The following is an 11,872-nucleotide window of genomic DNA, read 5'->3' as shown; positions in this document are numbered from 1 at the left end:
GCGCCATTTCAAAATTTACAACAGCGATTTATGCATAGCTTTGTTTTCAGTACTTTTCAAAGCAGTTCACCGATGATTACCTCTCAAACCACCTGCATGGTCAAGAGGCGAGGAAGGTATTCATTCAACACCCACGATACAATATTGAAGTCTTGCTGAAGAGGACGAAGGTTGGGCGGGCAATTATCCATAGCCACTGGCCTAAAGTTGCAAGGACATTCAACATCACTGAAGGCTCAATATTTTCCTTCCGCTTCTGCAGTTTCCGAGATGAGATTCATCTGTCTATTTACCGTGTATGATGCTACTTTCCAAAGGTTTTTGATGCTGCATGTGAAACTTGGTGCTATTGTGTAATGGCGTAACTGAGTGCCGAAGCTATCTGATGTAATTCGATTATGAAATCCTGGTTGCTTTTATACCGATATGAAATAGCTGGCGTGTTTTATAAGAAATATCAGTTTGATTAGTACATGGATTATCAATAATAGGCTAATTACCCTGCTTATTGGATTTTCTATTGCAGACGATTACTCAGACAACACCGTGGGCGATGAACTCAAACAACCCGCACGGTTTCTAGAAAGTAGGCGTGTTCGATCAACTAACAATCACACACGGCTTCCGGCAGCGAACTGTTTGCGTTAGGCCACCTTGCACAAACATTTCCACACAAAGAACTGTGTGTGATATACATACGAACGGAAACGTTTTCCCTGGATTGACTGTGTGGTATGTACATAAGAACATAAACGAATTTCTTGGATTGACTGTGTGTGATATACATACCTACGGAAATGTTTTTCTGGGATTCACCGTGTGGGATGTACATACCTACGAAAATGATTTTCTCGGATTACCGTGTGGGATGTACATACCTACGGAAATGATTGGGTTTCGATGCCTCGCCCGATCGCACACGGCCCTAGCCTGGGTCCCAGGAGGGCCTATCCCCGACGATTTCTGGGTCGTGTGGGAAGGACACCCTATCGCACACACTCACTTGGCGACGGTTCCAAATGCCGTTGCGGAAAGGGGTTAAAAACCGTTTGTTTAGGACGTCGCTGTACCAGTGCACGCTTCATCAAAAGGGCAATAGAGTTGATGTAGAAGCCCTCCGTGATCGAATCCCTCTCAAGCAGGATGCTGAAAAATGCCCCAAGATGGGATCTCACGGGAACAAAATGTTGCGGCGGTGAAAAAGTGTTCCCGTTGATGCTTATGGTGGTTTGGGAATATTTGTGAATATATAGGAGGAAGATTTAGGTCAGGGGGTCACCGAGGGGCCCACAAGGCAGGGGGTGTGCCCTCCACCCTTGTGGCCGCCTCGTGGCTCTTTTGACTTGCACTCCAAGTCTCCTGGGTGTCTTCTGGTCCAAGAAAAATCACCGCGGAGATTTTATTCCGTTTGGTATCCTTTTGTGCGTAACTAAAAAACAAGGAAAAAGCAGAAACTGACACTGGGCTCTAGGTTAATAGGTTAGTCCCAAAAACAATATAAAATAGCATATTAATGCATATAAAACATCCAAAACGGATAATATAATAGCATGGAACAATAAAAAATTATAGATACCTTGGAGAAAATGTACACGACCGGTCGTCGGGCATGGACACGACCGGAACAATAAGGACGGTTGTCAGCGAAAATTTAAATTAATTTGACGTTCTATGTAATTGTATGGGTTTGATAATTTTAAAATGAGGTATCCAATTATGGAATCAAATTTTTACATGCTGACCGGGCATTGCGTGGACGCGCACGCGGACAGATTTCGGTACTTGATGTTGTAGATGCTCTCACACTCTCTCTTCCCTCCCTCGTTTGCTTCAATGAGAGAGATCCCCTAAGCCATCGACCGATCGTGCAACCCCAGGTCGCACTCCTGCCCCCGACAGCTTCCAGTAAGCCCATGACCCCTATGCACACACCATTTTTCCTCGTTGTCGTGGTATTTTTTGTGTGGTTCTAAAGGGGCGATTTGTTGGAAATTACCACACCGGCGAGCTTGATGAGAGGGAGGGGGTGGAGGAGGGAATGGGTCTCCGATGAGGCGCTACGGATCCTTCGGTCGGTGGCGCTTGCATCATCATGTATCCGAGCATGGTTGTAGTTTGTATTATTTTTTGGAAGTTGTATTTTGTACCTTTTTTAGGGAATTTTTTTTTAGACTCCCTCCTGCCGGACTGCACAACATTGACTCATGGGCCCATAGTCCACCCGAGCGCCAGCCCAACTTTATAAATCCGTCAATACATCCGGGCAGAGGCAGGCCCGCTCTCACTCTCCGTCTCCTCGCCAGCGACAGCGAGCAGTGAGCAGCGGGGCGCGTGCGGCGTCGGTGCGGAGAGCGACGCGACCGACTCCGGCAGGCGCCTCCTGATCTCCACCGCCTTCTCCTTCGCAATGGCGAACAGGGGAGGGAAAGGGTCCTACCCCCCGTCCAAGTCAGGTGATCCCCGTTCACCCCCCTTTCGTTTTATCCCCTGTTCCCCCTGTAATTTTTGTTTTTTGCGTCGATGTCGTCTCAACCCTCGACCAACGCGACATTCACCGGATAAAACCCGGTGGGTGTCGGGATCTTCGGCGTCTATTGAGTAGGATCCGATGTGAATGGCCAGGGAATTAGGGTTTACAGAACGCCGAGGGTTTTGTTGTCACGGTCTGGTGCCCTGGCGGGTGGGCATCGAGAGGATATGAATTTTGGCTATTGGAGAAGGTCTAGATCCAATTTGATCGGCGCGGGGGCTTATGATTTGGTTGTTTATTATGTTGTTTTAATCGGATTTTGTTATGGGTGTGATATACCCGCTACAAAACAGAGCTGTTTGTTCAGGGCCTCTTTCGACTGTAGGACTTTTGAGAAGGGTTCCAGTCCTTAAGAAACTTTTTCCTGACAATGCCCTTTGGATCCTAGAATTGGATTGGATTATCTGTTTATGTACGCTTGTAGAAATACATCTGGCTAATATTTGTTACCAAATTAATCTTATCAACTTTCCTACTGGTTGTGTCACACTCATATGTGGTGTGGGTGGGTTCTTATAATTTGGTGTCTCAAGGAAAGCTCGAAAAGTAGATAATTGAGTTGATTGTGACACAGCTTGCTCAAAATGACTATGCATTAAACGTTGCTGGGCATTGTGGAATCACTAGCAGCCTAATAGGTTTTGGGTCTGTTTGCCTGTGTATAAAAGGTAACACTAAATGGATCATTTGTGTTTATGCACAAGTGCATGGCTAAATTTAGCGATTCCTAAGGGTTTTAGTCTAACGAATGGTCCTTCCCTAACAAGAGAGCGAATATCCGTGGATATGTCTTGCATCGTTCCTTGGAAGAATTTTTGTTGATTTTGGTGCAGTTAAGCACATAAGTTGGTCTGTATATTTAAATTCCATGCTTGAGCATCTTGGTGTGTTCTCTTTTTTTTTTCTGCTCTGCAGAGGAAGGTCGGCTGTTAATGTAGGGCATGTTTGGTTGGTAACTAATTGCCTTAGCTTAGGTGCTCAAATTCTTAGCCTAGGTGCTCAAATTCTTAGCCTCACTTTGGATTGCCCGAGGGAATTTCGCCGCACTTTTTGTGTGTATGACATGTGGAAAGATTTTGAATAAAAGAATCTTGCCTTAGGTGCTCAAATTCTTAACCTCACTTTGGATTGCCCGAGGGAATTTCGCCGCACTTTTTGTGTGTATGACATGTGGACAGATTTTGAATAAAAGAATCTTGCCTTAGGTGTGGCTAGAACCAAATACCCACCTAACTTGGTCAAACTCGCCTAACTTGATATGTGGCAAAGTGTGGCTGGGAACCAAGCAGCCCCTTAGTTAATCCAACCTTCACTATTTTGGTGAAGGAAAATCCTTGGATCAAATGTAGAACTAAACTAGAAACTGAGGTATATGCCTATTCTGAAATATCACATGTGTGGTATGCTCGTGGTTCTGTGATAGTTAGCGTTTTTTCGTACCTGTGTTAGAACGGCTTACGACATGCCGTAAATTCTCTCTCAAGAATATACTACTTTGGAGAACATGATGATTTATCCCTTGCTTATTTGAAGTAATAGGTTATCTATTTCGCAGCATCTTAGTAACACACACTACAACCTTGTTGTCTTGTTGAAATGCGTGGAATGGAGTGATGTACATGTATCAAGTCTGCATATTGTACTGGGTGTTTTTGGAATTAATTTAAAATAGCAATATTTAGCAGCACTATCACCAAAGAACTAGCCATGGGCATGGGTGCGTGCCAGTTAGCTATCCACGTGGCAGAACCATGACTTAGTTTCGAGATCTTATGGGTTTCAACTCTAGCCTACCGCGACTTGTTTGGAACTGAGAGGCTTAAGTCAAAATAAAGTGAAATTGCGGGGCACAATTGAAGTGAAATTGCGGGGCGCAAATAAAGTGAAATTGCGGGGCACAACAGCAACAAAACAACCAGCGCCTATATATTGAGTTATGGACCTCCATTTCCGGTTCATCCCACCTCCAACTTTCCTCCTCTTCCCCTCTTCTCCAGATCTACTCCGCCGCCGCCTCCCATGGCGCCTCCAGCCAGAAACCTTAACCCTAATCCGAACACTAACAACCCCGATCCTCCCTTCGACATGGGTATTCTCTTCGGTTCGCCTCCTACCGCTGCGCCTACGGCTGCGCCCACGTTCCCTGCCGCCGTCGGCCCGCCGCCGCCGTTCGGCCCTTACTCCCACCCCTCGGTCATCTCTTCCTTTCACGGCGGCCCCTACCTCCACCACCCCTCGGTCATCTCTCCCTTTCACGGCGGCCCCTACCTCCACTACACGCAGGATCTTCATCCCCCTATGCCCCACCCAGCCATCTCCTTCCCCACGCCCCGGCCAGCCATCTCCTTCCCCATTCCAGATCTAAATGCAAACCCTAGCGCCGCCTTGCCTGGCAGCTACCTTCACTACCCGCAGGATCTCCGATACTTCATACCCTGCTCAGTCAACTCCTACAGGCGAGACCGGAACCTGAGTGTTAACCTCAGAGCCGCCTTGGGCCGCCTGCAGGATCGCCAATCTCCCATGGCCAGCTCAGGCAACTCCATCCACACACTGAACCCAAACACAAACCTGAACCTGAGCGCCAACCCCAGCGCCGCCTCGCACGGCCGCTACCTTCAGAACGCGCAGGATATTCGACATTCCATGCCCCGCCCAGTAATATCCTCTGCCATGCCAAACCGGAGCGACAACTCCCGCACCGTCGCAGGTGCCAAACCTGAACAGAATAAAGGTATTTATGTCTGACAGGGAAGTTTTTTAATCTAAGGCTTTTATGGTATGTTTTTTTGTTGTTCAGTTGTGTGATCCTGCTATATGATGATTGATGATTTTACAGCTGTATCAAGATGAATGCTGTGTTTTTTGAGAAATTGAGCTTTCGAAGGCAAGTTTAGAGTTTGACAGATTTCTTACCTGTTTTATTCTTGCAGGAGCACCGAACGGAAGGCAGAACAATTCTAATGATGTTATTCACCTTTCTGATTCTGATTCTGATTCTGATGGTAATGATATTGCCCAATCTCGTCATTAAACATTTTCCAGGCAACAGTTTATTTATTGGACTAAATCCTTTTTATTTTCAACTCACATTATCCTTCTTATGATATGTTTTATGTCTGGCTAATTGGTCTGGGCATGCCAAGTCACATGTGTTCACTGCTGTTCTACTTAAATCTAGTTTTACTACACTTATAACAGCTCTGCTCCATGAGAAAATCCTTTGGTATTTGCTTTTGTTATAAGAATTAAAGAATATCAGTTGTGTCTGCTAGCACCTTACGAGCTATCTGTCTGATATGATCGTTGTGCTTTATTTATCACTGTCAAGAAAATTCCATTTGTACGGTTGTACCCTGCTACCCTAGGGCTTAGGGCATCTTTAGCAAGAAGGTAGTAAACTTTTCTGTTTGAAAACTTGAAATGATACTTTTTGTTCCAGTAAAGATTAAAGAATCATTTAACTAGAAGAGTCCCACAACCTTCTACGCTCCCCAAATACTTATCTTGGCAGCCTTCATAGGATTCATCAAATACTACAGAAAAAATGTCGGAAGAGAATTATATACCATGTTTGTGGTTCCCCTTTGGTTTTATTTGCAGATGATTCGTTGACTATTTGCTCATAGTTGATGTTATTTACCATTACATTGAGTGTGAAAGGACACTTCATATCGTTTGTAGTTGAAGGCAAGACTGTTGTTTTGTTTCACCAATTTATGGCTGTGCATAATAAATGGTAATCATTGAGCTGCTTACATTGTAACTATTGCAGTATTTGATAGGGCAGGATATCTGATCACAGTACATAAATAAGCACTAAAATTTACCGGATAGTTGAATGAAACCAAATAAGTCAATGTGAATACTGTATTGATATATAGTTTAAAATATACAAGAACCTCATATATCACTGCCTGTATTTAGATTTTTTTGAAGAAGAGGCTCCCCCCACACACTCCAAGTCAAATGGGAAAGCTTCATCTGATAGCCTAAAAACTGGTGGAAAGGCTTCATCCTTTTCTAATGGTATGGATGCATCGTTTTGTACTTTTGCTATACATTCATCCATTCAAGAGTTGCCGATAAAACTGAAAGTTCTAGTTACACAATAGATTGCCTTTCTGTGTCTTTCATGTATTATGTTCTCATAGGAGAAGGTAGCAAAGGAGGGAAGGCATTTAGTGCTGGGAAAGGCGGGAAGGGCTCCGCATCAAATGCAAAGCCTGCAATGTCTGATGCAGAACTAAAGCTTCAGCTTGGTCAGTTCCTTCCATTGAAATATCCTCTATTTTTCTAGAAGCTTATTTTTGGCATAGTAACCTTAATAGTAGTTAAAGTTCGGTAGTTTATGGAATTTCAGTAGGCTCTTTACTTGAGAAGTTCCGTATAATGAGATTGTTAGTTTTACATCATTTGAAACGGGCACACATCTTATATTATGATTTTCAAATGTCCCTTCTGTCTAAACGTAAAATAGGCAATCTGATTCCCTCATAACAATTGGTTGCAGATATGCCTCCAAATTCTATATTGTTATCGAACTGTGAAGCAGCAGAAATGTTGCAGAAAATTCAAGGACATATGGCTATCTTATCAGAGGATCCGACTATAAAAATTCCCGAGTAAGGAATATCTCTTGTTTTAATTCTGTTATGTTCCGCTAATAATTGTTTACGTGGTGTTCCAGTCTGTTAGCTTGTGTGACTCCATGTTTAATCTTTTCTTCTTGCACCGGCAGGTCGTTTGACAAGGCCTTTCAATATGCAAAAGAAGGAAATCACTTCACCTCTGCGAAGTTGGTGAAAGAAATCCTGGAGTATCCTTTGTTTTGGTTAAGAACTAATATTAGAGATTGCATTGTGGTTACGCAGTTAAATTGTTTCCCCAAGCAACCACTTTGTAGTTAATTTCCTTGACTCGTAGCTGCAGACCTCTTAAAGACTATGGTGTTAATGATGGCGAGGTTCGTAAGCCTTCTTTTCCTCTCACCTTCTTGTATCTCATTTCCCTCTTCTCAAACATAAAACGGTTTGTTGTACCTGTAACAGATATGCATGATAGCAAACATTGGGCCTGAGACCATCGAAGAGGTTTATGCACTGATACCGTCTCTCAAGGTCAGTGTCTTTTGCTGACATTTGGGATATATGCCAATTCATATTTTACCAGGAACTCAGTCCTGCAAAATCCAAATTTCTTTGCACAGGCTACTAGGTCGATCAATGAAGGCAAGATCGTGGAGGCTCTTGCTGCCCTCGCTAACATAAAAGCCTCCAAGTGAACCTCAGCTACACAGGTAATCCTGGGGCGAATCTTTGAACCACACCTCTTCCTGATCGCTCGCCTTTCTTTATGATCTAAATTTCTGAATGGGTCTTAATCTTAACCATATATGCAGCTGATCGGGCAATGAAGGATCCGTAACGGGGGTCTCTGTGGTGTATGGTTGTTCACCGAAATCGAGCTCTTTCTTTCGAGGGCCGAAATCAAGTTGTGTGTATGTAAACCGTGCTGTGCACCTGTGTGCCAGCTCTAGGTCTGGCTGGTTGAACTTTGACTTTTGGAAACTAGCTTGTGTCTAGCTGCCGGTTTAGCTAGTTGTTGAGGTGATGTACTCTGAATTGCCAAGTTATGCCCGATGGTCTGGCACGCCTGAACGATGAATATTGTTGTTGCGGCCTGTGTGTTTCTGCATTTGTAGTTTACTTCTCTGTGAATCGTATCTCTTCTGGGTGCAGCTTTTTACTTCTAGTTTGGGTTTTCTGTAGACGGCAGCTCTGGTAGGGCAGAACGAATTTGTAGGTTCATCGGTTTTAGCTAGAACGATTAGCAATCCTACATAAAAACCTATTTGATTTGAATTTGTAGTTTCAGCAGTTCTAGGGCTCCTTTGATTCAAAGAAATCTTATAGGACTGAGGATTTAGATCCTTAGGAATGTTCCATACATTGTTATTCCTGTAGCTTTGTAAATCATCTGTTTGTTCTATTCCTGTGTTTTGAGAATCCTATAGATCAAAGCAACCTATTCTGTTCTTAGGAATCAAACATAAAACCTATTTTGTTTACTACATTTGTTTTATTTTTCACCCTTCACTTGCTTTTTTTTGGGTGTGTTTAGATATATCTGCTGCTTGCAGAGACTGGTAGGTGATCAAAGTTTGCTGGGGCGCGCATAGGGCCATTTGAACCGCTAAGCAAATTCTCCTTTGAAGACATCCCTGTTTCCCTAGTTCTGCATTGAGTCCCTTCTCTGACCTGTTTGTTTCAGTTTCAATTGGCTCTGAATCACCTGTCGATTGCCACTGAAGTACGTCTGGACATGCTTCAGCCAATTGCATTGAAAATGGCTCGGATCTAGATTTAGCTTCACTGGCAAAGCTGATCTCAAATAGTTTTTTGTTTGAATTTTTGATATTTTTTCTATGAGAATCTGCTGTCTAAAACTATTAAAGCTGATCTCAAATATCCCTGGTTCTAATTTTTATTTCTTTTCTTTCTTTTGGAAGGAAACTGCTTTGCTAGTACTAGCACTGCATAAACCCTCGAAGACTACAAAAACGGCGTGGTGTATACTGTACAACTTTTTTTTGACAGTTACTGTGCAACTTTTTATTTTCTACACAGGGTTGTTGAATATCAACAACTTATTACACATAATCCAATTTCTTTAGAGCGAGTTGAAAGAGTAGGTTTTATTAGCAGAGAAGAAGATTACGAGCTTTTGGAACATAATGGGATCTTCTTAAAGTGGAACCAATTTGATTGAAAAAACTTAGTATTTCACCATGACATGTAACTCTCAAATACCACACAAACTCCCAGATTTATTTTATACCCGTTGCAACTCATGGGCTTTTTGTTGGAAATATGCCCTAGAGGCAATAATAAATGGTTATTATTATATTTCTTTGTTCATGATAATTGTCTATTGTTCATGCTATAATTGTGTTATCCGGAAATCGTAATACATGTGTGAATACATAGACCACAACGTGTCCCTAGTAAGCCTCTAGTTGACTAGCTCGTTGATCAACAGATAGTCATGGTTTCCTGACTATGGACATTGGATGTCATTGATAACGGGATCACATCATTAGGAGAATGATGTGATGGACAAGACCCAATCCTAAGCATAGCATAAAAGATCGTGTAGTTCGTTTGCTAGAGCTTTTCCAATGTCAAGTATCTTTTCCTTAGACCATGAGATCGTGTAACTCTCGGATGCCGTAGGAGTGCTTTGGGTGTACCCAACGTCACAACGTAACTGGGGTGACTATAAAGGTACACTACGGGTATCTCTGAAAGTGTCTGTTGGGTTGACACGGATCGAGACTGGGATTTGTCACTCCGTATGACGGAGAGGTATCTCTGGGCCCACTCGGTAATGCATCATCATAATGAGCTCAATGTGACCAAGGAGTTAGCCACGGGATCATGCATTACGGTACGAGTAAAGTGACTTGCCGGTAACGAGATTGAACAAGGTATTGGGATACCGACGATCGAATCTCGGTCAAGTAACGTACCGATTGACAAAGGGAATTGTATACGGGATTGATTGAATCCTCGACATCGTGGTTCATCTGATGAGATCATCGTGGAACATGTGGGAGCCAACATGGGTATCCAGATCCCGCTGTTGGTTATTGACCGGAGAGGCGTCTCGGTCATGTCTGCATGTCTCCCGAACCTGTAGGGTCTACACACTTAAGGTTCGGTGACGCTAGGGTTGTAGAGATATTAGTATGGGGAAACCCGAAAGTTGTTCGGAGTCCCGGATGAGATCCCGGACGTCACGAGGAGTTCCGGAATGGTCCGGAGGTGAAGAATTATATATAGGAAGTCCAGTTTCGGCTACCGGGAAAGTTTCGGGGGTTGTCGGTATTGTACCGGGACCACCGGAAGGGTCCCGGGGGTCCACCGGGTGGGGCCACCTATCCCGGAGGGCCCCATGGGCTGAAGTGGGAAGGGAACCAGCCCTTAGTGGGCTGGGCCGCCCCCCATGGGCCTCCCCCTGCGCCTAGGGTTGGAAACCCTGGGGGTGGGGGGCGCCCCACTTGACTTGGGGGGAAGTTTCCCCGCCTGGCCGCTGCCCCCCCTTGTAGATGGGTTCCAGGGCCGGCGCCCCCCCTCCAGGGGGCCTATATATAGTGGGGGGGGAGGGAGGGCAGCAGCACCACTGCCCTTGGCGCCTCCCTCTTCCCCTGCAACACCTCTTCCTCCCGCTTGCGCTTGGCGAAGCCCTGCCGGGATCCCGCTACTTCCACCACCACGCCGTCGTGCTACTGGATCTCCATCAACCTCTCCTTCCCCCTTGCTGGATCAAGAAGGAGGAGACGTCGTTGCTCCGTACGTGTGTTGAACACGGAGGTGCCGTCCGTTCGGCACTCGGTCATCGGTGATTTGGATCACGGCGAGTACGACTTCATCAACCCCGTTCATTAGAACGCTTCCGCTCGCGATCTACAAGGGTATGTAGATGCACTCCTTTCCCCTCGTTGCTAGTATACTCCATAGATGGATCTTGGTGATGCGTAGGAAATTTTAAAATTCTGCTACGATCCCCAACAGTGGCATCATGAGCCAGGCCTATGCGTAGTTACTATGCACGAGTAGAACACAAAGCAGTTGTGGGCGTAGATGTTGTCAATTTTTCTTGCCACTACTAGTCTTATCTTGTTTCGGCGGTATTGTGGGATGAAGCGGCCCGGACCGACCTTACACGTACACTTACGTGAGACAGGTTCCACCGACTGACATGCACTAGTTGCATAAGGTGGCTAGCGGGTGTCTGTCTCTCCCACTTTAGTCGGAACGGATTCGATGAAAAGGGTCCTTATGAAGGGTAAATAAAAATTGGCATATCACGTTGTGGTTTTACGTAGGTAAGAAACGTTCTTGCTAGAAACCTATACAAGCCACGTAAAAACTTGCAACAACAATTAGAGGACGTCTAACTTGTTTTTGCAGCATGTGCCTTGTGATGTGATATGGCCAGAAGATGTGATGAATGATATATGTGATGTATGAGATTGATCATATTCTTGTAATAGGAATCACGACTTGCATGCCGATGAGTATGACAACCGGCAGGAGCCATAGGAGTTGTCTTTATTTTTTGTATGACTTGCGCGTCATTGAATAACGCCATGTAAATTACTTTACTTTATTGCTAAACGCGTTAGCCATAGAAGTAGAAGTAATCGTTGGCGTGACAACTTCATGAAGACACAATGATGGAGATCATGATGATGGAGATCATGGTGTCATGCCGGTGACGAAGATGATCATGGTGCCCCGAAGATGGAGATCAAAGGAGCAAAATGATATTGGCCAT

General features: G+C 44.5%; 1 protein-coding gene across 4 annotated transcripts; it reads left to right on the top strand.

Annotated features, from left to right (window-relative positions):
• Nucleotides 1-2,254: 2,254 nt before the first annotated feature.
• On the top strand, nt 2,255-8,255 carry LOC109731594 (DNA-directed RNA polymerases IV and V subunit 4). Of its 4 annotated transcripts, none has more exons than XM_020290769.4 (10): nt 2,255-2,453; nt 5,464-5,535; nt 6,458-6,559; nt 6,691-6,792; nt 7,044-7,155; nt 7,272-7,349; nt 7,463-7,496; nt 7,582-7,650; nt 7,740-7,829; nt 7,932-8,255. In XM_020290769.4, the coding sequence occupies exons 1-9, from the start codon at nt 2,408-2,410 to the stop codon at nt 7,812-7,814; spliced, it is 690 nt and encodes a 229-aa protein (XP_020146358.1). In that variant the 5' UTR covers nt 2,255-2,407; the 3' UTR covers nt 7,815-7,829; nt 7,932-8,255. The 4 variants fall into 4 exon arrangements, with proteins under 4 accessions (XP_020146358.1, XP_020146355.1, XP_040248677.1 ...); XM_020290766.4 differs by having other exon boundaries at nt 6,685-6,792; XM_040392743.3 differs by lacking the exon at nt 2,255-2,453 and adding an exon at nt 4,496-5,264.
• Nucleotides 8,256-11,872: the final 3,617 nt, after the last annotated feature.

Source organism: Aegilops tauschii, chromosome 6 (genome assembly GCF_002575655.3).
Source record: "Aegilops tauschii subsp. strangulata cultivar AL8/78 chromosome 6, Aet v6.0, whole genome shotgun sequence".
Lineage (NCBI taxonomy): Eukaryota > Viridiplantae > Streptophyta > Magnoliopsida > Poales > Poaceae > Aegilops > Aegilops tauschii.
This window is presented reverse-complemented; position numbering and strand designations above follow the sequence as displayed.